Genomic DNA, 26,855 nt, shown 5'->3' with positions numbered 1-26,855 from the left:
TCCACTAGCCCATCATCCTACGACTTTGAGAAATGGCATGATATTGTGGTAATGAAAATGGCACCAGTGCTTTCTCATGACAAAAATTTACAATCAGTCTGCTTCACATTTCAGCTTCTTCTATCTAGAACCAGTGTCAGGACAGATTCAGGATAGCTGCATGTAAAATCCGCTACATGGATGGCCTATGATGCCTGATGCGCACACACCAATTGTCTGAGCTATGAACATAGCTTTGCCACTGGGCTGTCTCAGTTAGGAAAAGAAAGCACACTTGTGGTCCACAGTGGTAGGCTTTGATCTGGAGGAGGGAACCGAGTGTATGGTGTCGAAATTTGCTGATGACACCAAGATTGGTGGAACGGCAAATTGCGCAGAGGGTGTGGAGAGTCTGCAGAAGGATCTAGATAGGCTGGGCGAATGGGCCAGGAAATGGCAAATGGAATTTAATGTTGGCAAGTGCGAGGTGGTCCACTTTGGTAGGAATAATGGTAGGAAGGACTATTACTTACGGGGCAAAAAAGTGCAGCAGGCGACGGTGCAGAGGGACCTCGGGGTCCTTGTGCATGAGTCGCAAAAACCCAGCCTGCAGGTACAGCAGGTGGTCAGGAAGGCTAATGGGATGCTGGCCTTCATAGCAAGGGGGATTGAATATAAAAGTAGGGAGGTCTTGCTGCGGCTGTATAGCCGCACTGGTGAGGCCGCAGCTGGAGTACTGTGTGCAGTTTTGGTCGCCGTACTTACGCAAGGATATTTTGGCCTTGGAGGGAGTGCAGAGGAGGTTTACTAGGCTGATACTGGAGTTGAGGGGGTTGAGCTATGAGGAGAGGCTGTATAAGCTAGGCTTGTACTCGTTAGAGTTTAGAAGAATGAGGGGAGATCTCATTGAGATGTATAAAATGATGAATGGGATGGATAGGATAGAGGTGGAGAGGCTCTTCCCACTCAGAAAGGACAGTAGGACTAGGGGCACAGCCTCAAGATAAAGGGGGGTGCGGTTTAGAACGGAGTTGTGGAGGAACTTCTTCACTCAAAGGGTGGTGAATCTCTGGAATTCTCTGCCCGTTGAGGTGGTGGAGGCTGCCTCGCTAAATATTTTTAAGACGCGGGTTGATGGGTTTTTGATAAGCGAGGGGATTAAGGGTTATGGGGAGAGGGCGGGAATGTGGAACTGAGCCACGACAGATCAGCCATGATCTTATTGAATGGCGGGGCAGGCTCGAAGGGCTGGATGGCCTACTCCTGCTCCTATTTCTTATGTTCTTAAATGCTAGAAATCAAGATGGTTGTCTCCCCTACAAAATAAATTGCTGGTGGGACAAGATCTCAGGCATCAAGTCCTCAAATAAATACAAAGGGGTAAAGACATTGATACTAACCTTGGCTAAATGCCTGATACTAGATTACCCAAAAAGGTGAGTTGAAGATTGGTTAAAGATCTGATAGTTGTCCATTCAAAAGATGCAAGGATTATCTAACGTCCATTTTATTTTTAAAGAAAGCATCCAATCCGCCACATCGGCGCCTGATACATGACAGGAAAATATCTCAAAAGATGTTTCATGATGCCACAACAAAACTTGAAGAAGATATACCCGGCTAGCCCAAAGAAAATCAGGACAATCTTGGAGCAATCTGTCATATGATGCCCTATGTGTGTTAAATCATTCCTAGCAAAAACAAAATTTTACAGTCAATGGGATTCCATAAATGATTAAATTGGATGTGAAACATAAGCCATCCTTGTCAACAGTGAAGAACAAATCATTGTCATTAAGTGACTGCTATTGCCATCGCTGCTGAACCTGGGCTGAATGTGAAACAAGATGTTTACAAAGTTCTCTATTTTGATCACTCATCATATTTTATGTGATACATTTGAAGGTGAATTAGATGCATCCAAATAAGGTCACTAAGCAGCATCACTAGTTGAAAACATTTTTATTCAAGTTAAGGTCTCACAATCAGATATAGGCAAATAACTCTGGATTATAAATCTGCAATAAACATTACATATCTACCATCTACAAATTATTACAGTAACTATAAGCTTCAAGTACAGATACAATGATTTCTAGAAATAAAAATTACCTGCAGCTAAAAATTATGAAATTCAGTATGAAGCAGATACATATGGTGAAAAGCACCAAAACAGGCTTGTAAACTTAGTGGCATTTCATTTTTTTACTTATCACTGAGCATATTTCCAGCAATAGCATTTTCTTTGCATTTTGTATGAAACTAAGTTTTTTTTAAACGAAGTTATAAATTGAAATAGCATCCTTTGTACTAAGATGCATATTAATTATAGAAAATCTTTGAGAATAAAACCCATTACAATGGAAGTTGTTATTTTATTAAGTTGTAGCCCACAGCCTTTACCTTTAATTTCTGACTATCCTAAAATTATTGCATTTGTGCTAGGACTTCTTATGATTAAATATTTCCCCAAGGGCCAGTAAATATCACTCCCATTGAAGCAATATTATCTTGCATAATGATGTTGCACTTCAGCTATAAGCAAGGATCACCAAATAAGTAACTGCGGTATTTTTATCAACTATCACCATGCTAATGGAAGAAAATTATATTTTTTTCTATTTTGATTTTTTTTAAGCACTGGCCAAAAACTTTGACACAATTGTACCTGGAAAAATACATTTAGACCACATGATTAATGGACAGCATGAAATCCATCATTTTATATTTCAGAGTGGTTTTCAGTATTTAGCAGGTAATTGTGATACATCTACTTGTCAAACCTTGCATTGCTGCCCTAGTGAAAAGGTAATGATGATTGTGTGACTGAAGTAGATTATTTAAGTCAATTGTGTCAAGGAAATAATGCTTAGTGTACTGTTAATATTAATTATGCCATTCCGACTAACCGTGTTAAATTGTCTAGATGTACATTCTTCGCTGGCTACTCAAATTTATGTGACCAGATTAAAAGCTTCTATGTGATTTTAAAAGTTAAGTTTTTCAAAATACTGAACCTCCTGAAATGGCACACAGACATCATGGTGAATTTTAACTGCCTGCCTATGAGTCTCTGTGGGAAACCTTAGCTGATTTTAATGGCTGGACCTCATTCACATCCTTCTTGTTAGCTGCCCAAATGAAATGGGCAGAGAGAGGCAGCTGACAAACTTAAGGTAGATCAATCTAGACTGACTCAGGGATGCCTACCGTCACCAAGGTATGTCGCAGAAGGGGAAGCTGAGACCACCTTAAAATCAGATTTAGGCCTCCTAGAAAAAGCTATGGTGATGGGAGTCGAGTGGGAATGGGGGATGTCTGCACAGCCATTTTAATGTGGAGGAGAGATGTAATTCTCTAATGTTTTCTTGAATACAAAATTCTTGGCTTTATAATTAGAGGCTTGATATAGGAAAGCAAGGCAGTTATGCTAAACGTTTGCAAGTTGCTAGCTAGGCCTAGCTGGATAATTATGTCTTATTGGGAGCACCGCACTTTAAGAATGATGCCGAATCCATGGAGAGGGTGATGCCGAAACCATGGCATCAGATAGTTTTGTGGAAAGACTGGAGAAGGATTGGTCTCCTTGGAGCAAAGAGGAGGTTGAAAGGACATTCAATTGAGGTGTTCAAAATGGTGATGAGGTTTGATAGATTAAAAGAGAAACTGTTTCCACTGACAAGAGAGTCAGTAAGCAAATGGCAAAAGTTAAAATAATTGGCAGAAGAATCAAAGAGGCAAGAATGCTTTATATGTGACAGGTTATGACCTAGAATGTATTGCATGAAACAGTAATGGAACTACATTCAGTGATAATTAGGGAAATTGGATATATATTTGAAAATGAAAACTTGCAGTTTGTGGAGCAAAAGCAGTGGAATGGGATTAATTTGATATCTCTTTCAAAGAACCAAAATGAGCATGATAGATTAATATTATTATGTGATCCATAATACTAATGAACCTTTAACTGACTGTTTTCCTTTTTGTCTTGAACCCTAAAGCTGGTAATACAATTCATTTTATAGCTAGGCTATAGCAGTGCAGGTTGTCGGTTCATGTCATGATGATGTGCAATAAATACAGTAAATGAAACAAACATCATCACCTACCAATTATTTAAATTGTAGCAAATGCATCAAGGTGGATCACTATTGTTAAATAGTGTTTCAGTCATTTAAATGCAACTTAGCAACTGTACAGCATTTACACAGTACTTGAAAGGGTGGATCACTGAGTAATTTAGGTGGCACATTCAAATGAAAGTTCATTAAACTAGAAAATGAATCATTTTTATGAGTCACTTATATTGACAGTACAAAGCAACTTCGTATATTTGCTGCATACTGCATTTTGCTACGACTTCAGAATAGGCCTCCAAAAAATACATTGCCTCACTAAAATCAGTGTGCACTGCAAATACTATACATAAACCAGAGAATTTATGCATCCTGCTTCTGCAAAACATATTGAATAGTGAGGGTTTGCTGATGCTCATAAATATCACCACGCTACATGGGGTTAGCTGTCTATAGGCTGAATTGTTTGAAGGCAACGTGGGTCTTGGCTGCCAGCTGGACAGCCAGCCAGTGTTCTGTGTCACCTCTTTACAGGAAAGCTTGCTGCATCTTGTTCTACTTGAGCCAGCAGTGGGCCTTCTCCAAAATCGAGGACCCCAAGGGTGAGTGGTGGGGGGGAGGGGAATGTAGTGGTGGAAGGCCAATTAGAGGCCAGCTGCTCTATTGAATGGCAGCACTCCCAGGGAGGCTGCCAGTGTGACACCCACCCAAAGATTGTCACTGGATTCCAGGCCAGATATGTGATGTTGGAGGCAGGGGAGGGGATACATTTCAAGAGAGAAGAGTTAGCTGCAAGGACAGGGATCGTTCAACAGGCTCCCCCTTCCCAATGCCGTGTCCACCAATCAAGTACTGAGTACATTTCAATTAGGGACCCCAAACCGTAGCAACCTGAGTAACCTTGCACAGATTTGCTTGTCGTCATCATCATTTAGGGATCTGAATTGATGGTGGGGCTAGAAGGTTGTCCATGGACCTTCCCGCCATAGACTTTATGGAGGTGAAGGCAGGAAATTGGTAGAGTTTCCTTCCAACTGATTAAATGCCATCTCCCTCCACCCTCACCCCATCACTAAACTCTAATAGGGGAGGGCACAGAATTCTTCCCTGTGTCTGAAATCACTGGTGTGTAAAATATAATCCATATATTGTTATATATTAACTATTTCTGCACTTGACTGACATGAATGAAGGATAAACTTTGGTCAATATCTGACCTGTCTTCTGAATTGCGAGTGTTGTAGATAACTGTGTCATCATTTCCACATACTTCACACCTCTTGCTTTTGTGTTCTTTCTTCATACTTACTTATATAATTCCTTCTAATTCTAACCTGAAATATGTGTGGAACTGATCAAGGATCTCAAAAGGGCTTTTACAATTCTCGAGACATGAAGCCATTTTTGTTTTGATCTGTCCTTTGTCCCTTATGTTAGGCCTGTTCTTTAGTGATTGAAATTATTTTTAAATCTACTTTTACTTTTTGCTGAAATTAATTTGTTTGTATGTAAGTGTTCAGCTTTTTATCTTCACTAATAACTTCCTTTTGCAAACGTTATAATCAATAAAGTTAAATAAAAGTTCAATCTATTTGCAGATAAGTCATGATTTTTCAGTGCGTAGAAATTAGATAAATGTAAAAATGAAAATTTACACCAACTTGATGGTTACATTTCATTTTCATTATTAATTTTTACACACTGCTTTAAATTATGTTATTTTTGGAGCAATATTCTTCTACAGTAAAATATTTTAGAGATGCTGTAGTTATAGAAATTAACCATCCTTTGGACATCATTTTTAGAAATCAGAAGCCTTGAATCATAAGTTATTTTAGTCCTAAATTCTTACATTCATATTTACAGAGTTTCATATGATAATGATTAGATTTTAGCTTCTGAATTTGTAATTCTGCTCAGCTATTACTGTAGAACAAAAAAGATGAAATGCCTTTAACATTTATTCCACAGGAATAAATTTTAACCACTCATTGGGGAGCTTCAGATAAAGAGGTCAGGCTCAAATTTACAAAAAAGGCACACATGCCCTTAACCAACTGAATGTAGTGACATTCAATAATGTATTATTTGGGATCAAATAGTACATAACACATATACATTAATGGGATCCTTGCTGATGAATTTGAATGCATCGCAACAGCAAATTCATATTTCTACACTTCTTTGGTGCATAACTACACAACAAACAGAAACAATTTTAATGTTTCAACTGTAATTATAACTTTCATAGTCAAATGTGCATGGTAGCAGGCAATCATTCTGCAATGAACAAAGGATTCATTGTTTGGAATGAAAGCAGTGGAATGTAACTGGATCACTGTTAAATGTAAACACAGCATTGGTCATAACCACATGTCTTCTTCTAACTCATCCACTTTTTTTATGATACAAGCTCTGCCCTATGATGTTCTGTTATTCATCTGGTGGTTGCTGTGACTTCCATGGTGGAAAATGGCTTTTTTAGAGTGGATGATTTAGAATAGTCATGTGCCTATTAAATATAAAATATAAATTGTCTATTACAAGTTACATATAGTCTAATCACACCAAACTTTTCTTAACTCATTCAGTAATGAAATACCATTTGGCACTAATCCCACTGCAATCCTTGGTCCTGGGAGAATGCATCTATGCAAAATGGATGTTAACTGGAGACAGTGCCTTCACAATGGCAATGTGTAGTGAATGAGTTAAAGTATCAAAATTGATTCCATTGCAACAGTAAAGATTGGTTCCAGAGGTCCCAGTCACAGTGTTACGGGTTTTAAAACATTTGTTCTCATAGATTTCAGCATCTCCTGCAAATAATACCTGTTTGGGGTTGTTTAAATTGAAATGGTGCCAAATAAGGAGACTGAAGCTTGACTTGTTTTGTATCTTGTAAATGTTACTGATTCAATCCATTCTTAAACACATCTTGTTCTCTGTGAATTTAGTATCTGAAAAGAAAAAAATGAGTTCAGGTGAATTTTGCACACTATTTACCAAACAAACCTTTATCAAAGGTGTGAAGCACCTAGGAACAATTATTTATTCAAAGAGTAATACGTATTTGAAATAAATCTGACAAACAGGCAAAGGAAAGTAATATTTTTTAATGTTTTGGGATATTAAGATGCAAAAATTTGAGTATTAAAGGGATTAGCTTCAATAGTTTAAATGCCCTTTTGTCAAGCTTGATTTTTTTTTTATGTTTGTGGAATTTAAAGATCTCAAGGAATAGATGCCACTGTCAGGCCAGTAACTATCTAATCTCAAAGTATTTTATCAAAAAATATTAAATTTCTACGGTACCATTTGGATTATTTTCAGACTTCGAAATGTAGAGAATAGTCATTTGGTAGAAAAGAATTTCAGTATTGCTGAAAAAAGAGATCTTGTACTCTTCAGAACAGATACACAAGAACTCCAGTTGTAAAGGAAACAACACTTTATACTGACTGAGAAGACGGTGCTGATTGGCTGACAAGTGGTGGTTGATTGGCAGAAGTGTTGCCAAGGGGAATGCAAAAAGAAGCGTGTTCAATGTTGCACCTTTTTCAACTAAACAAAAGCAACCATTCACTGATTCATTCCCCATGGCATTGCTTTGATCAATAAGAATCAATCTGTCTGGTTTGAATTTAAATAAAAGCTTGGTAGTGAAGTGTTTTCTGGTACATTCTTCATGTAAATGCCTCTAACAATTCGAGCCCACTTGCAAACCAATCAGAACTCTCTTCTCATACAGTATAATTTTTTATAATTGGTATCCTTGTGTATCTAACCTGATGAGTGCAAGAACAAAAGCTTCACTAGCATGCATCTCTTTTCCAGCAATTTTTAAATACGGTGAAATTTGGCAAAAACACTACTGATTTAGTTCAGGACTTTGCTGTAAAGAAATACGTACTTTAATTATTTACAGGAAAGTGATAGATGATCATGATTGGCGCTTAGTCAGAAACAAAACTGCTGAAATACCTTCACAAACAAATGGAGTTGCACCTCTACAGAAGTACATGGTTACAGAAGACATTCTTCAGAGTTAACACTGACAACATGGATCAAGCCATGACTTTGAAAGTGGTGGATAATTTGTGAGTTCAAAGCAATTTTCATAACTTTAAAAATGCATGCAAGGCAAAAAAGCTTTTACTTAAGGATAGAATGAACATTGCAAATGTTAATAAAGGCCTGTCAACTGGAGGAGGGATAGAGTTCATATTCAGTAGCGGTAAACTGGGAGATGCAAATCTTGAGATTAATTTAAGAAATTTCTTTAGGACCAGAAAATGGAGGATTCAACAGATAAATTCAAATTTGATATTGGTCAGCCATTTCTAGATATCTTCTGAATTTTGTTTTAAGCCATTAGCACCGGAGCTGAGATATTTTTCTTAAAAAGTCAAAAGGACAATTTGTTCTTTAGAAAAGCTAGCATCAAAAGGAAAGAAGGAATTGCATACCATTTCAGAGACTTATATTATAGTACTTCAAAAATGTCTGAAATTGCCATTGTATGTTCACTATAGTAAATCACAGAAGTATTCAAATGAAAACACAAAATTGGTTTTCAGTTACATACGTTTCTATGTGTGGTCTTTAACGATGAGATATTAGAATATATATTTTGCTCAAAACATACAGCACATTCCCTTAAACCAGCCTCAAAAAACATCTGCCATTAGTTTGGCTGATTTCTGATTATTGTGCCATTTCATAGGAAAGGATCATAGGAATGATTGCAGAAGGGAAAAGAAAACAACAATAGTTCACAGCAACAGGCTTGAAGATTCCAAGAATCAATAAACTTGGCTCAGTATGCTTCATGTCATCAATTGTGATGAGTAAAGTTTAGAAAAGACAGTAGAACCATGAACATAAGTGAATAAAAATTAAATGGAAGAATAAGAAATGCCATGCCAGTGAGATTAACACCAATTACTTTGCTGGACATGAGTGAACATAGCAGTTGGGCCAGGGAAAATTAGCAAAGAACTCTGCAAATAGCGTTTTTGTTGCCTAATTTGGAGTAGCATAGAAGATGTATCTTCTTTATGGTGTGATTTGTTGCAGAATAATTCTACAAAAAGTAGATATGAAATGGGAGGTAAAACCTAGAGTTGCAAATCAACAATGTAAGATTTGTATATGAAAGCAGGGTATAACATAAGATAATCTGAGACTGTTAATTGTTGTAACTCTGGAGTTAATAGGACCATGATTTTCTAATGAATGTTGTAGTATATAGTTAGAAAAATAAATTTTCTGCGCTCAGCTGTCCTGTACCCCTTTTTCTGCTGACTGTACATAGCCATTACCTTCAACCATAATCTTCGGAATTGACAAAATGCTTATTCCTTCCACCCACCCCCACTGCCCAGGTTCTTTCAGTTAAGTTCATCATTGCAGGATTTTAAAAAATCCATGCTGATTAAAATGCAAAACCAAGAGAAAAATGATTGTTACAACAACCAGGTCGACTAAGTCTGCACTGCAGTTATTTCTATAGTTCGGGCTTTCAATCCAATTGCTCTGTTAATAAATCAAGATTCAGAAATATCTGATTAATGTCATTATAGGGAATTATTCCCAATCCTGGAAATTTGATTGTTATATCTTGCTATATAATAAGATATAGTATTAGTTCTGTCCACAGCAATTTAATGCCAGAGAATGAAATGGCACAATAATCAGCAATCAGCCAAACTAATGGCAGATGTTTTTTTGAAGCTGGTTTAAGGGGATGTGCTGTATGTTTTGAGCAAAATATATATTCTAATATCTCATCTTTAAAGACTACACATAGAAATGTATGTAACTGATGTTACAGACACATGGGTCCAATTTTGTGTTTTCATTTGAATACTTCTGTGATTTACTATAGTGAACATACAATGGCAATTTCAGAACGTTTTTGAAGTACTATAATCTGATTTACTAGTATCATCATCTCTGAATTTTCCTTCTCATAAAGAAATTGATTTAAAAACAATATCTATTTGATTTCAACATTTCACTAGTCTAAATAAAACAGATCAAGCATTAGTGCATTCCTTATTCATTTAGTATCTTTCTGCTAAAATTGCAATATATTACAGCATATTTTATACCAACTTGGATGTTTTATGTATGTAAGAAGACTTGTTTTGTCCTCAAAATTGGTAAATTATCTATTACTTAATTTCATGAGCACTTACTGTGAAATCCTACAGCCTGAGGTATAAGCATGGTGGCCTGTATAGCGAAGGTCACAACGAACAACGTTATTACTGTAGTCAGATTCTGGTACCAAATAGCCTGGATTTACTGCAACCTGTAGAATAAGGAAATTTACATTAGTAACAATCCCTGTGGTGTCATTCTTATTCCGTGATAACTGTTTAACTTCACTTACTTTCAGTATGTAGTTTCCTGCCTTAACATCTGTAATATCGATCCATTGGCAGTCAATATCAGCATTGTAGGTATCATAACATCCTGGACTCAATCCCTGCAAATTAATTGAATTTTTATGAGAAAACTATGAAAGCATTTTGAAAAATCTGGAAGTTTAATAAGTAGTTTGATGACAAATTACTCCCATTCATCTGTCCAGCCTAAATCAGTTTATCCTTTAGGGATGTTTTGTTGTCAGTAGAATCTTTCTTGATTCTTGGGATGTTTTACTGCCCATTCCTGTTTGCCCTGGGAGAACTCATCTAAAATCACATGAGTAGCTGTTTCCCAAAGGGCATTAGTGGACTAGTTAGCTTTTTAAAACAACCAGGCAACTTTGATAGCCATTTTACCTAGTGGTAGATTTATTCCTAATTTGAGAGGATTTATGTCTATGACCTCTGAACTGTTAATTCAGTCAAATAAATGCTAAACACTCATACATTTGACTTTGTCACTGTGTGATCAGACTTACTTGACTGAGTGTGCATGCAATTTGTGCAAGCATGATTCAATGGGTCATTTTATGTTAACTTATTAAATAATTTTAATGACCTGATCAACATTTCAGTAAAATATGCATTTTTCAGTCATTTTGGTTTAAAAGTCCACATCAAACAACTTGAATGACACTATTTATGAAAGGGCCTTCAGTACTATTCAACAGTGAAGTTTAGTTCAAAGAAATTTCATATAAATATTTTTCTGTTTAATATCATTTGATGCATATGATCCTTATGGAATATAATGTTCCATGGGACTTTTTTTCCCAATGGTGACAATATGTAACATCCATGGGTGTACTTGCAATGATCGGATACAAACCATAGTTTCAAAAACATTCACACCAAAACCAGATCATGAGTTGTCCACAAAATGCAAATAAATGTGATGCCCTGTTGCTACCAGTGGTTATTTTAGATTAGCAACAGAAGCAAGTAGATTTGCTGGTGTACAACTCCTTCCCACTGTGCCATAAACTGCTGAGTCAGTACATCAGGCCAGGTATCTTATAGCCATACTGAAGTTAAAGAAATTTTGCAAGACCTCTAAGAATTTTGCTATCACTAATTTGTTTGGATCTTACCCACCCAATGCTAAATGGTTGCAAATACAAAGTTTAAAACAATCTTCATGTGCATGAACAGATACATTGAATTTAGAAGGACAGAATCTGCCTAAGTAATTGCTAACTCTTTTCAAAATATTAATTCCCATTTCAATTGTGGGGAGGCCTATTATATTGTAAAATTAATGACTCAAGTGTAAATGAAATGAGTCACTGCTGTAAAAGCTAATCTACATTATAAATGTGGTACTTTTTACCTCTGTAAAGTAAGTCAGCACTTCAGAACTGTGGGGCTGTAACATAAATATTCTTCTGTTCCAAAGAACATGATGCTTTACTGACGTTTGGAATTCCTAGAATTAGCTTGATTTATTTCAATATTAAATCCCCTTAATCATTTTGACTTAGATCTCATGCTAAATGCATAAAATAAAACAAAAGCATGCAAAAAATAAGTGTTACAAATACAATTTATTATAATAACAAGGGTACTTTGAGAAATGCTAAACTCCAAGTAATAAATATACTACAATATTTATGTAATATAAATACTTACTGCCATGCTTACATGGTCTAGCCTACATGTGACTCCAGACCCTCAGCAATGTGGTTGACTCTTAACTGCCCTCAGTTCAACAAATGCTCATGAAAAAAAGGAAAATTAAAAAGGAAAACAGAAAATCAGCAATTCCCCAACTCCTCTGCATTCCTTGTTTCCAGTCGTTGGTATTTGGCATTATTTTTCCGGCATCCTTACATATATATCCTTCAAAAAGTTCCTACTGTATATAACTGAAGCTTGAAACTTATTCATTCATTCCTTATCCCTACTTCAGTAATGTTAGTGGATGGTCTATTTACAAAACTTTATCAAATGCTTTTGGAACTCCAGATGCACCAAGTCCACTTGAGATGCCATTTCATCACAAAAGTCAAGAATCCATCTTGATTGTTGTTTTACCATCTTAACAATTGTACCAGTAATCTTCAGGTTTACCTCTCAGAGTTGATTCTGTCACAGCAAGTGCAACTTAGTAGCCTTCGTTGGTTTTATTGTCCGAAAGTGACTACTAAGTTTGCCAGATTTTAACTTACTGGTGCTTCCCTGTGTTCAACACATTCATGACGGCTCATAACCTTTGCCCTATGTTTTGTAAAGCTCTGGGTTTAGTACCATCTACCTCTGCTTAGTTTATTTGAACCCTTAAGCTTGTCTGACATATAATTTCATTTATATCACCTTTCTTTCCAGTTGGGTTATCGCTACGTAAAGAGATTACGTTGCTTATGCCTTCCCTTGTATCAAGCCCGCAATTAATCATTGTTTGATTATACAGTCAGATTGATAGAAAATTACAACCCAGAAAAAAGATCATTCATAGGTAGTGTTTTTTTCCCGTTTTTAAAAAAGGAAGCCTTTTTTTGGAAACTATCGTGACCACGGAATCTGTCAAAGCAATTTACAGCCATTTAAGTATTTTAAATTTTATTCATTGTTGTAATTGTGGTCAAAGACTTGGAATCCTGGGGTCACCTCCTGACCCCGCAAAACCTATCCACCTTCTGCTAGGCACAAATCACGAGTATGATGGAATAGTCTCCTCTTGCCTGGATGAGTGCAGCTTCAACAACACACAAGAAGCTTGCTACCATCCATGACAAAGCAGCCCACTTGATTGCTCCCCTTCCACAAACATTCAATCCCTCCACCACCAATGAACAGCGGCAGCAATGTGTACCACCTACAAGATGCATTGGAGGAACTCATCAAGGTTCCTTAAGCAGTACCTCCCAAACCCATGACCACTACCATCTAGGAGGACAAGATACCTGAAAATATCACCATCTGGAAGTTTCCCTCCAAACCACTCACCATCCTGACTTGGAAATATATCGTTGTTTCTTCATTGTCGCTAAAATCCCAGAACGCTCTCCCTAACAGCACTGTGGGTGTGCCTACATTCAGTGACTGCAGTGGTTTAAGAAGGCAACTCATCACCACCTTTTAAGGGCAACTAGGGATGGGCAATAAATGCTGGTCTCGACAATGACACATCCAATAAATGAATTTTAAAAATATAGGAAATACAGAGGCTAACTTGCACATAAACAGCAATGTGATAACAAGCAAATGTTCTGTTTTTTAAAAATATTGATTGAAGGATAAATATTCACCAGGACACAAGGGATAACTCCACTATGCCTCTTCAAAATAGTGCAATGGATTTGTTTGCATCCACCTGAGAAAGGAGACAGGCTGTCTGTTTAATTCTAAACCGAAAGACAGTATCTCTGCCAATGCTGCACTCTCTAAATACTCCACTGGATTGTCAGTCTTGATTTTTGTTCTTAAGGCCTGGGACTTGAACCCACAACCTTCTTGCTCAGATGAATGTGCTACTAACGGAGCCACAGATGACACATAAAAGAGCAAATTAGTCTAATTCATTTGTAATATGAATATTGGTTGGCAGCTGTGTAATATTAAATTGTGTTTTACATACCTGTGAATGTGCTGTGCAAGCATATCTTCTGTAATATCCATAGTCACAAGAGGTATCCTCCAGACAAAAACTGGCCTTATGTCCTTCAGCAACTTTTCTATGAGTGCTGGCGTCCAGGAGGTCATAATGGCTAAATTCATCCATGCTGTGATAGTGCCTGTGATTTAAAACAAAACAGAATTGTTATTACTGTGCTTAGGTACAAACAACATGTTGTTACAGGAAGCTCACTGGTACTGTGGCTGTGGATATTAACTGGTTAAACTACCAACTGTACTTCTGCATCCATTTGGGATTTTAAACCTTGGCTTTGTCAACCTTGCCTAAATTCTCCAGGTTTTAGTTAATGGGATGTGCCACTGTAAAGACAGATTTCATACTCTGTATCTAGCAAATATGAACCTCTACCTGGGTAGGTTTTTCAGTAGGTTAGTTTGGAGACTCTGAAACTTGATGGTGAATTTCTTGGTGGTGCATGTTAGCCAACTAACTGACCAAAAACATTTACAGTGTTGGCTTTGTAATTATTGTATATTCAACTCCAATGATTATACAAAGGAAGTAGATAAAATGAGGATTAATGTAAAACAGAACAGGAATAATGAATAAGTAGATTTGAAATGGTGATCTGGCAAGTGAGGCAACATGGGTATGTCAAATAAGTTGTGAAAGGAAATGTCATTGTTTGCTTTGGCTAAATAGCTTGCCAACTCAACAATTTGCTAATTGGTTAGAAACATTCATAGTCTAAGTCATTTAGCAATTTAGTTATAAAGTTGAATACTTGCATTTTATATCAGATCTTTTAATAAAAGACTTGCATTTGTATAGCACCTTTCACAACCTCAGGACGTCCCAAGGTGGTTTAAGTCAACATAGTACTGTACTTTTAAAGTGTAGATGCTGTTGTAAAGTAGGAGATGTGGCAACCAATTGTGCACAGCAAGTTCCATTAATATGTTAAACACAGAAATAGGGTGTTGATTTAATTTTGGGTGATTTTATGTAGAATAAATTGCTTATATTCTGTTACAATCTTCTCCATAACTATTAATGGTATCTTAAGAGTTCTTTTGACAAATATAACTGTATAATGCAAACCTTTAACTCCCAACTGCCTAGCCTTTGCTTTTCAGTCTGTATTAATGTCATGGCAGCTGTTAATATGTTTACCAGTCATTCTCCTCCACCTTTTGATACCCTCCTTCATAGCAAAGTGATGACCATCACACATCCTAGTCATTCCACTTGATGCAGCTTCCATTTGAGTCAGAAGGTTCTGCAGGACATCAGCACAAGATGTTAGGCTGATGCTTCACTGCAGTATTGAGGGAATGGCTGCACTGTCAGAAGTGTCGTGTTTTGAATGAGAAGTTAAATAAGGTCCCATCTGCCCTCTCAAGTTGACCTAAATTATGATATTATTTTGAAGAGCAGGGGAGTTAACCATCATGTCCTGGATAAGATATATCCTTCAATGGACATCAGAAAAAGAAACAAATGATCTGGTGATTATCACACATCCATTTGTAGGAGTTTGATGTTGGCAATTTGGTAGCACATTTTCTACATTACAACAGATTTGCTTTCATTGTGCCAAGCTCTATGGGATATCATTCTTCCCTCATCAAAATCATTTACTCAAAAACACGTACTACTTAAGGATCATTAAAAACTATGCTTAAACCTCTATCTAGCCAAGCGCTGAATTTCATCTCCTACCTCAAGCCTTCTCCATTTTAACCAATCCATGAGACCAACTTGCTCTCTTGACCCAATTCCTACTAAACTGCTAACCAACCAATTTAAGAAGACTTGAAAACTGCCATAATCAACTCTTAAAAAAATCCACCCTTGACCCCCCCATGTCCACCAAAGGGTCATCTAGACTCAATGTTAGCTCCATTTTCTCTCCATAAATGCTGTAAAACCTGCTGAGATTTTCCAGCGTTTTCTGTTTTTGTTTTAGAAAAACCTGTTCTTCTGGATTTCCTGATGGCATAATAGCATCTCCAGGCTCAGAACTCACCCCCAGATTAAAATCCAGATTCTTATTCCTTGCTCTCAAGCAACACCATTATATATAATCTTCTTCAAGATTGCATTAGGGGCTTTTTTAAGAATGACATGATGATGAGGAATGTGTATGGTAATTAGGTTAATTTATGAGATCATAAGATAACAGTTACAACATCAAGTTATTCTCTTGTGTGACATTACTGTCTAATGCAGCATGGAAATTAAATGTTATTTAGTAGTGGTGTAACTCCTTACGTAAGATAAGCTAAATTGTTTCCTATTATATCAAAATAAATATGTTATCAATACAGCAATTAGCTATTATTCTATCACTAGAAACAATTCAAAATGCTGCTGTAGAATTGCAATTTCCTGCCCTCTTCTGCACAGGCAGTCAATCTAAATTGCACTGCATATGAACATGGTATAAAGTACACCTGGAGCACCATTCCGAGGCAACAGTAGAAGTGCTAAATGGCTTACTGCTGTGTTCTTGTTCACGGGTGTAGATGCCTTCAGTCAACTGCTGGGGGCCCCAAGATGCTAAGATCATTGTTGGGAGAGGGTAAGGTCAAAATAGAGTTATTGCTACTTGCCCTGTGAACGTTAATGTTGCCCCTCCGAACCAGTTTCTTCAGGTATTCTTCCACTTACGTACCCAATAGCCTTGTCAATCAACACTCATTTGAGAATAAATTGGTTGCAAGGCAGTCAGAGTCGGGGGGGTTCAGGAGGTGAGCCCCTGCCATCTGAAAAATTCAAACCATATTGCCTTGACATGGTATGATTCAAGTTCAGTTTCCATACCAATCATTTCTTAATCTTAAATTACTTTTTGTGAGCTATAAACTGGATAATTTGCTGAACAAATTATTTTGCATTTGGATGGAGAATCACCCAGATCACTTTTAGCAATTACTTAGTGTAGCAGAGGTTTCAACACACGCCTCTATCTTGGCCACAGCTGGTATAAGACTAGAAAGACAGAATTTGAACAAAGGTTGGAGGAGTTTACCCTGATTATTTTTTAAATAGATGGATTGGCTTTAACCTATGCCAAAACAAACTGCTGACATATTAAAACCTTAGTACATTAGCACCCTCTTTGTCACCATTGCCAAATCAACCGATTCATCTTTATGCACAGCTGATTTATTTTTCCATTACAGGTGCCAGCAGTACTGAATCCAAGAGCTGTAATTTTAATTGTTGAAATTTTATTACAGAACAATTAGTCTCCCAGTGTTCTCACACATGGAATATTTTATTCTGATTATATATTTAGCAACTATATGGGAAAACTACTTTTTCCACCTGTGAAGGGCTTTTGTCAATCAGCATATTAGAAAAGCTAAGCCACGAGTGCACAAACAAGACCAAAGCTAATGAAAGATAGTATAGATATTAATAGTCCATTTTCCACTGTTTCCTATATTGTATTTAGTTTGTCCCCTCATCCAACCATTAAAATCCCTTCATTTTACCCTACTATGTTAATATTACTAATAATGGAAACTGCATAATAAGAATGAACTTGCAGACATCTTCTTCAATTTTTTCAAATACCTCAGAAAATAATTATCATTTAACTCAATATTCATCTAACCATTAAATTGGTAACCACTTTATAATCCCGGTCACTAATATTCTTTCTCATCAATAATGTTCTTTCTCATCGAAATTGAGCTAACTTCCCATTTCTAAAAAATATCAACCGACTAATCTCAGTGCATGTTATTAAAATGTACATTTCTGTTAAATGAAATGTTATGATACTAGGAAAATTAAACTCAATCATGGCACATTGATAATATTGATCCAATAATGCTTCTGAAGCAAAAATGCTCCAGTGTCAAAATCCAGTAATTCAACGCAGAGTTCACAACGCTTGTGTGAAATGGCTGAGGAATAAATTCAAGAGAAATACTTTTCCCATGAGACTCTTCTGTCACTGCTAAATGACCGTGAGAAATAGAAACATGAAGCAAGTCACACCTTGTGTATTTGTGCAAGAAATGGGCCTGAATTTTCAGAATGACAACGAACCTCTCACATGTTGCAAAAAATGGTGAAAGAGGCTAAAATCTGTAAGTCCACCCATCATTTTCACAGGGGCAGGAATGGGGCTGGGTTGGGATTTGCACATGTGCATTTTGTGGGGGAAGCTGCCCATATGAAACATCAGCTGCCTCGAGTCTTGTCTGGTTTTCCTTAGCTAGGAATGGGAAACACAATATGTGCAGACTATACTTGATAAGAACAGATCTAAACTGTGTGAGTCTTTTGGAGAGATGAGCTACCCTTTTGGAGAGATATAATATCGCTTTGAATATGGTCACAGGGCACTTTTCAGAGAGATAAGATGATCTTTGAGATTGTTAAAAGTGGATATGAATGTGCATAAATTCATTGGAACTGTCAAGAGAAACTGTCAAAAGCAACTATCAAGGCATTTAAAATTCCTAACCAATAAATCTTTGTAAAATCACAGTGAAGTGTATAAAAAATTGCTTGCTATTTCACTCTCTCTATTGACATTAGCCTGCTGATTATCATTATTGATTCCACAATGTTGCATTATCACAATGGAGTGCCTTCTATTTCAGTTTGACCAACTGCTCCAAGTGGTTATAGACTCTTTGAAATATGAATTTCAATAGCTATTTTTATAAGGGATCAAGGACATGAATTAAATATTTTTCACAAGGGATTTGAATGAAATGTTTCTTTTTTATAACGATGTAGTTGGCTAAATGCAAATGTAGTGAATGGATTTTTATTAATGAGTGTTCAAAAAGGAAGTCTATAATAAACACTATTGCCCACCATGGAATCCGAGCGGATGAGGGGCAGACAACAGAAATGTCCGTTGGCCTTGGGCGGGAATTTCCAGTCTCACTCGAGTGAGGCTGTAAAGTCTCACCCTATGAATTTTATTTAACCTCTGCATAGATCCTGAGGGCTGGCCATGGTAGATACTGAGTGAGGTGGCGTGGAGATCTGAAGGAAAAGGCTGGTGGATAGGTGGCATGAGTTGGCACTTAGTTGGTATAGGGGCTATAAGGGGCCATGAGGGCGCATAAAGAACATACGTTAGCATGGAGGGTGTGAGGAGTTATGAGCAGGGGAGGAAGACATAGTTTGGCATAGTGTCTATAAATGGCAATGAGGGTGACTGGAGGCATAGTTTGATATGGAAGGTGTGAGAGGTTATGGCGGTAGATGGAAAGGCAGAGATTAGATTGGAGGGTACAAAGTGTAATGGGCATGGTTAGAGAGCATGAAGTGGCATGGTGGGTATGAAGGACTATGAGGGTGGGTGGCAACAAGTTGACTTAGATGGGGCATAGAAAGTATGTGAGGGCTGTTTTTTGTTTTAATGCTTTTGAAAAAATATTGGATAATTGCCAGTGCACCAAGACAGACCTTCTGCCCACCTGCTTCCACATCACGGTCACCAGAAATCTCTACACTCCAGAACAAAAATCCTAGTTTCCAGAGTACTTCCTCCTGGGTTAGGTTTTCAGAGTACTGACTTTGCTCCCAGCCTGGGGTGAATATTCAAGCCATAGGCCGTAATGTTACCGGAATGGGCAATGAGCGAACCAGGGAAAGGTCCATTGATCTCAGACATGCTTTTATGGTTTCAGTATGAGCGAGGCTGTAAAATTCCACCCATAGTGTTAGACAAAGACGGGAAGAATAAAGAAATTTGATAAGAAAAGGCAGGCACCTCCAGTAGAAAAGACTGGATAACAGACAAAGGTATACATAAAGTGAAAATGTCAGGAAGGGCAAGAAAATGTGACACAGGTGGAAATGAGGGATACAATACATCTGGAAGTGAGGAGTATAGTAAAACAAAAGTGAGAGCTGTCATTGGCACATGCATTTTATACACAAAATTATATCCTGGAAGTTCTTAAACACACCGGTAAACGAATAAAACAATAGAAACATTAGCCTGTTTCCACTCTGTTCCAAACAGTGCTCCAAGCAATCCATTACACACTGATAATATTGTGAACTCTACCTCAAAAAGCTGAGTTGCATATAATATAAATTCTTAATATCTAGTTCTATCAGTAACCACAATGGAAGTCCAGAAGAAAATCTGGGTAAATTGTCTTCATGTTGTTAAACAGTCTTATTATTTGCATATGTTTATTTTGCAGGGAGAAGTTTCCTCTTCCCTTCCTCAGTATTCAAATCACAGCCCTGTGCACTTGAGGTCAGTCCATCCCCACTTTGCAATGTTGTTTCAAGTTAATAAACAAAATGAAAGATAATCCATGTATGACAGAATCTGCTGCATAAACAGCTATTCAATGAAGTAATACATATAATCCTATTATTTAAGAAATATGGGAGAGCAAAAACAGAATGCTGTTTTAGCCTAATATCAGTACACAAGAAATATAAGCAGGAGTGGGCCACCAGACCCTTAAAGCCTGCCCAAATTCAATACGATCATAGATGATCTGTGTGCAGTTTTGGGCGCCGCACCTGCGCAAGGATATTTTGGCCCTGGAGGGAGTGCAGAGGAGGTTTACTAGGCTGATACCGGAGTTGAGGGGATTGAGCTATGAGGAGAGGCTGAATAAACTAGGCTTGTACTCGTTAGAGTTTAGAAGAATGAGGGGAGATCTCATTGAGACGTATAAGATGATGAATGGGATGGATAGGATAGAGGTGGAGAGACTCTTCCCGCTCAAAAAAGACAGTAGGACTAGGGGGCACAGCCTCAAGATAAAGGGGAGGCGGTTTAGAACGGAGTTGAGGAGGAACTTCTTCACTCAAAGGGTGGTGAATCTCTGGAATTCTCTGCCCGTTGAAGTGGTGGAGGCTGCCTCGCTAAATATTTTTAAGAAGCGGGTTGATGGGTTCTTGATAAGAGAGGGGATTAAGGGTTATGGGGAGAGGGCGGGAAAGTGGAACTGAGCCACAACAGATCAGCCATGATCTTATTGAATGGCGGGGCAGGCTCGAAGGGCTAGATGGCCTACTCCTGCTCCTATTTCTTATGTTCTTATGTTCTTATGTTCTTATGCTTATCACAACTCCTTTTCCATGCCATTTCTCCATAGCCCTCTATCTACCACTACTTTGAATGTTTTTAATGAAGCAAAATGTTGGAATTTGTTATTTGGGATGCTTGCATTCAAAAAGACCTAGATGTCCTTGTAAATAAATAATAGAAATTTAATATACAGGTACAGCAAGCCATTAGGAAGGGAAATTATATGTTAGCTTTTGTCACAAAGGCAGAAGGGCATAACTACAACTACACAGAGCATCAGTGAGGCCACATCAGAGTACTGTGTACAATTTGATACACAGTACTCTAGATGTGGCCTCACTGATGCCATAAAATTTGGGAAGACATACTTGGCCTAGAGGGAGTGCACCAAGGGTTCTCTAGACATACCTGGGGTGAGGACATTGTCCTGAGAGATTGGGCCTATATTTCCCAGAATATAGAAGAATGTAAGGTGATCAGATAGAAACATAGAACATTTTTCAATGGCTTGACAGGGCCAGTGTTGAGAAAATGTTTTCCTTCTTGGGGAATCTGGAACATGTAGTCACAATACTAGAATTAGGAGCTGGCCATTTAGGACCAAAATGAAAAATTTCTTCTCATAGGTTTGTGAATCTTTGAGTTCTCTACTCCAGAGAGCTATAGATGCTAAGTCATTGAATATATTCAAGCCAGAGGTCAGTAGATTTTTGGGCATGTTGGGAATTAAATGACTTGGATATAGTGCAGGATGGTGGAGATAAGTTAGGAAGTCAGCCATGTTCTGTTGAATGGTGGAGCGGGGTCAAAGGGTAGAAACAGTTTATACCTGTATCTTTTTCTCTTGTTCTTTGATCTTTAAAGGATTGAAAAATTGTTATTTTACATTTTTTTTAATACAACTTTCTTCAGATTACATTTGTGATAAGAACTTTTGTTTAAAATATCATGGGTATTTAGGAATGGTGTTTGGATTTACTGTAAATCTGAACATAGTACCTGAATCTGTCTTTATTCCTTTATTTCAAGGTTAAAGGGAGGCAGTGGTGTAGTAATCCAGAGGTCCATGGTAATGCCCTGGGGACCTGGATTCAAATCTCACCACGATAGATGGTGAAATTTGAATTGAATAAAAATCTGAAATTAGATATCTGATGATCACCATGAAACCATTTTTGGCTGTCATAAAAACCCATCTGGTTCACTGGTGTTCTTTAGGGAAGGAAACCTGCCATTCTTACCCGGTCTGGCCTACATGTGACTCCAGAGCCACAGCAACATAGTTGACTCATGAATTTGCTCAGCGATGGACAATAAATGTTGGCCCAACCAGCGGCACTCACATCCCATAAATGAATTAAACAAATTCCAATGATTGTACCTCAAAATGGCCTAAACCTTAAAAAGACTAACCCTAAGTCTGAATTTTCTGACTTTCTCCTACTCTTAAATAATGCACAAGTTTTTTCATAATTCATCTCATGTTCTATTAATTTTCCTAAGCCCCTTTTTGGACAGGAGCATTTTCAGAAGGCTAAACTGGGCCAAATTATCCATAAGTGTTTATTATCCATAGTATTTATTTATCATCTTATTGTGTTGGAATGTCTACATTTTTCCCAAGATAGTTTGAGGAGAGTATGAACCTACTTTTTATATTCATTTTGGTAAGTCTCTCACTGAGGTTCTCAATTTTATTTCTTGACATCATTGAATCCTTACATTAATTTTATATATTTAGCTTTATATACCTTTTTTTCAGCTAGGTAGTTGATTGTGGAACAATTGAGTGGTAAGTAACATTTATATTATGAAAATGTTAAGAATTCATCACTCATGTTAGCAGTATAGGCACGTATAATAATGAAACATATTGTTTATTTTTATTATAATGCGCTAATGAATAAACTCATTCCCTGACACAGATGCATATTTTCACAACTACTGACTGGACTGAAGAAAAAGTGATGGGGTCACGAAAATAAAACCCCAAAGAAATGGATGTTGTTTTTCAGTGATAAAGACAGGTACTAAGGGTTATAATATAAGTTGAGTCTTTACTTCGGAAGAAGGAAACTAAATATATAATTGCCAATCAGTGTTCATGTGTATACCCAATTAGGAGGAACTGACTTATTTCTAAAACAGAAAATCTCAGCAGATCTGACAGCATCTGTGAAGAGAGAATAGAGCCAATATTTTGAGTCTGGATGGCCCTCAATGCTTCGATTAAGGCTCTATTCTCTTTCCACAGATAATTTTAGACCTGCTGAGATTTTCCAGCAGTTTCTGTTTTTGTTTCAGGTTCCAGCATCCTCAATATTTTGACTTATATCTCACATTGATAGAATTCTACATGTCATTGGGCATTAATGTTATCTGACCACACTGCACATAGTATGATGTTGTCATGCTACACTATAATAACAAGAACTGCCATTAGAGCAATCCTTATTCTGTTGACCTTGTGTGCTGTAAATGTTCTGGGTTTTTTATGTCCATATTACTCAAGCTCTATTGAATTTGCATGTTATAGTCCTGATAGTGATACTATTGCTTTACAAGCATTGTAGAACTTGTAGAAGTTCTGCACTGTTGTCGTTTGGAACAGATTAATATTGACAGTGTAGCTGTCTTAAATGGGGGGGGGGGTGAAATCCAAAAAATTTGCATTTATATACTATTTTTCATGACCACATGACATCCCCAAGTACTTTTCAGCCAATGAATGACTTTATAACAATGACTAGACTACAATAATGTAGGAAAATGGCAGCCAATTTGCACACAGCAAGCTCCCAGAAACAGCAATAACATTGACCAGATAATCTATTTTAGTGAAGTTGCATGAGTCACAAATGTTGCTCAGGACACCAGGGATAATCCCTCTGCTCTTGTTCAAAATAGTTTTTATGTCCACCTCAGTATAAAGTCTCGTCCCAAAGAGTGCACCTCCAACAGTGTAGCACCTCTCCTGTACTGTGCCACAATCTAAACTTGGATCCTGGGCTCAATTCCGTTTGAGCACGCCACTGTAATGAAGTCCCTCTCATGCTCCTCCAGCTTGCCCCCAGTTGGATAAGAGCTCAGGTGCAAGAAAATGAAGGAAGAACAAAAAGAAAAAAATGGGAAAATTGGCTGCAAATAAGAGGGTGATGTTAAGAAAACAAAGTAAAATAATCATTGAAATGTCGCTGGGCAATCCACAAATCTGTTTGAAACTTGATAATGGAACCAAGTGCAGATTACCCTGCAGTTCTCACTTACCGATGACAGCTATGCCATTCCCATGAATAACGAGGTCTGCTTGGTAAGAAATCTGCTGTGCCTTGGTTCTTGACTCTCTGCGGGAATCTTAGCAACACTCTCATATCATAGTCCCTGACGTCCGCACTGTAGGCTGAACTACAAGGAAACAGTGGAGAGAGAGAACCATCACATACTAAACATCATTTTAATATAAAAAAACACTCATTATATCTCAATGGACGAACAGACATGTTCAGGCTAACCTGGTGTAAGCTGAATCGAAAAACCAATGGCTGTTGTGAAAATCTAAGTTTCAGACGCGTAAAAGCTGCCATGGTTACATTTATAATCTTTATTTGAATTGTACTTTGGAAGTGGCTAAGTTTTGGAAAACCAAGCGAATTTTTTTCATATCCTCAAGTCTTCATTTCTATCACATGGATAAGTCAGAAGAAATGATTCAAATGTATTCAGTTATTTCGCCAAATGATAGAAATGCGATTTTTTAAACTTAAAATATGTCGTTGCAAGAATTGTAGTCCTCTACACGTACACAGAAAATACAAATCCAGAAATGGGGGCTGGTATTGCTCCAAAAGTAATCTAATCCAATCCAGTCGTGCACACTATGCTCATGCTGCACTTTGCCGAAACCTCTTCAGCTCCGGATTCCGAATGCCCGCTGCTGCACATAGTTAACATTTACACCAAATTCAAAACCACTTCACAACCACATTACAGCTGATGCGCCAATACAGCTGCTAAGATTACTACTTTCTGTGACTGTTTTCCACTATAAGAGGCTGTCTGAGATCTTCCTGGTGCAGGCAATCTGGATGAGGTCGGGCAGGGAATTAAATGGCTAAAATGTCTTGAGGGGTTGAGAGAAGCTGCCGGTAAGAATTACAGTGCAAAGGAAGGAAACGAGTTAAGGGTGCAGTTAGTGATGCAAGAATGAGTGCACATGTTTCTGATTATGGTGCAGACTGTACCTTGCCAAGCAATTCTCCTCTGCAGCACATCTAAGGTTGTACATGTGCATCTTCTGAACGTAGGTTGAGACTTGAATATAGTATGGATCTGGAACTAAGTCTGGCAAACCTACAGATTCAAAAAATGCATTGATTTTAATTTAATTAGGCATCAAAGCAAGCATAAGGGTGTATTTTCAATCGATTAACTGTTCCTATTTTCAGAAATTAAAAAAAGACAATGTTCTTTTCTAATAAATTCTAGGTTTTAGTAATAGGGCTTACCATGCTGAAAGTACCTGGTACCGTACCCAGGTCTGCGGGGTCGAACCCTGGGTCTCTCGTATGTATCGTAGTAATTGTAGTAGGGATTGTCATCAGTTTGCTTATAGGGGTTATAAGGATCATCTCCGACCATGACATCCTCATTGGCAGCCCTGCCAGGACTCTGGCCCGATGTGTCCTGGCCAGTTGCAGGTGGCTCCCTGCTACCTGGGTTGGTGGAGGAAGCGGCTGGGGTCTCCCGAGCCGCCTGCCCGGGTACCCCGCTGGCCCGAGCCCTAGCACCGGAGGGGTTCCGGGCTCCCGAAGACCTGGCACTATTGCTACTTGTGCTTTGCCACAACCGGCTGGCAGCTGTCCGCCTGGCGCCGGAGGTGCGCTGCTGGGATGTGGATGAGGGGGAGTCTCCCGGCGGTCGGGCGGCCCGGGCACCGGAGCTTCTTTGGGGGGACTGGGCTGATGATGGGGCTCTCCTCCGGGAGTCCCTGGCGCTGTCGCTGCCCACCGTGCTGTTGGTGTCACTGTCACTCAGCAGGAAGAGGCTGTTGCTGCCGCTTGAGCCCTGGGGCGGCTGGTACTCGGAACCCAGGCTCAGCAAACTATAAACGCGCCCGTTGTTTCGCCATTGAATTCGCTGGCGCCAAACAGCCGCCGCCGAGCTCTCCCCTTCCTCCTGCTGCTGCTGTTGTCCATCGACGTCTCGAGCCAGGCAAGTCAAGTAAAGACCAAAAAGTTTGATTAAAGACATTAACGTTGGATAATTCATCTTTTTAAATCAAGGGAAGCGGGGAAATTGTAATTCCCCAGAAAATTTTTTTCAAATATATTTTAAATGTAAAAGTCAATGTGATTCTTCAGAACATTATATATATATGTGCACACAGAATATAGCGAAGAGGATCAAGAGCCGGCTTGCCAAAAGTTGCAGCTGTATAGAGTGCCTCACATTTTCTTGGTACTGTCTGGAGTGGAGAAGGAGGAAGGGATTTTAAAGTTGCTGGCACATTCGCAAAGTTACACAACCTGCTCCCAGGCTACTCGCTATTTGTTCACGTAATGCCTAAGAACGTGCAGTTTGACAGTTCCCCTCCATCCTCGCTCCCTTCCTCCACTCCAGCCGACACGAAGGAATTTCATGGCCCCAGACAACCATCCGTTTTGCGGCTCGCCAACTAACCGGTGGGTTGTGCCAAAGTATGCACACACACAAAAAAATTAGATCATCATGCGGAACAGCATGCC

General features: G+C 38.2%; 1 protein-coding gene across 3 annotated transcripts; it reads right to left on the bottom strand.

Moving 5' to 3' along the window:
- Nucleotides 1-1,924: 1,924 nt before the first annotated feature.
- lox (lysyl oxidase) lies at nt 1,925-26,765 on the bottom strand. Of its 3 annotated transcripts, XM_080188960.1 has the most exons (7): nt 25,617-26,765; nt 25,353-25,461; nt 24,379-24,516; nt 14,073-14,229; nt 10,459-10,554; nt 10,262-10,377; nt 1,925-7,018 (listed from the first exon to the last, which is right to left on the bottom strand). In XM_080188960.1, exons 1-7 carry the CDS (start codon nt 26,377-26,379, stop codon nt 7,012-7,014), a joined length of 1,386 nt encoding a protein of 461 aa, XP_080045086.1. In that variant the 5' UTR covers nt 26,380-26,765; the 3' UTR covers nt 1,925-7,011. The 3 variants fall into 3 exon arrangements, with proteins under 3 accessions (XP_080045086.1, XP_080045087.1, XP_080045089.1); XM_080188961.1 differs by lacking the exons at nt 25,353-25,461; nt 25,617-26,765 and adding an exon at nt 24,914-25,099; XM_080188963.1 differs by lacking the exons at nt 25,353-25,461; nt 25,617-26,765 and adding an exon at nt 24,624-24,689.
- Nucleotides 26,766-26,855: the final 90 nt, after the last annotated feature.

Source organism: Carcharhinus amblyrhynchos, chromosome 5, assembly GCF_965287045.1.
Source record: "Carcharhinus amblyrhynchos chromosome 5, sCarAmb.v2.hapA, whole genome shotgun sequence".
In the NCBI taxonomy this organism is placed as follows: Eukaryota; Metazoa; Chordata; class Chondrichthyes; order Carcharhiniformes; family Carcharhinidae; genus Carcharhinus; species Carcharhinus amblyrhynchos.
The sequence above is the reverse complement of the archived record's forward strand: the minus strand, read 5'-3'. Positions and strand labels throughout refer to the sequence as shown.

What these genes read in the sequence shown, in the direction of transcription:
- lox (XM_080188960.1), bottom strand. Translation starts at nt 26,379, where the DNA reads ATGAATTATCCAACGTTAATGTCTTTAATCAAACTTTTTGGTCTTTAC. An exon ending in TACCAGGTACTTTCAGCATG is followed by an intron (nt 25,462 to 25,616) that starts GTAAGCCCTATT and finishes TTGAATCTGTAG; the next exon opens with GTTTGCCAGACTTAGTTCCA. An exon ending in CTTGCACAGCACATTCACAG is followed by an intron (nt 10,555 to 14,072) that starts GTATGTAAAACA and finishes ATTAATTTGCAG; the next exon opens with GGATTGAGTCCAGGATGTTA.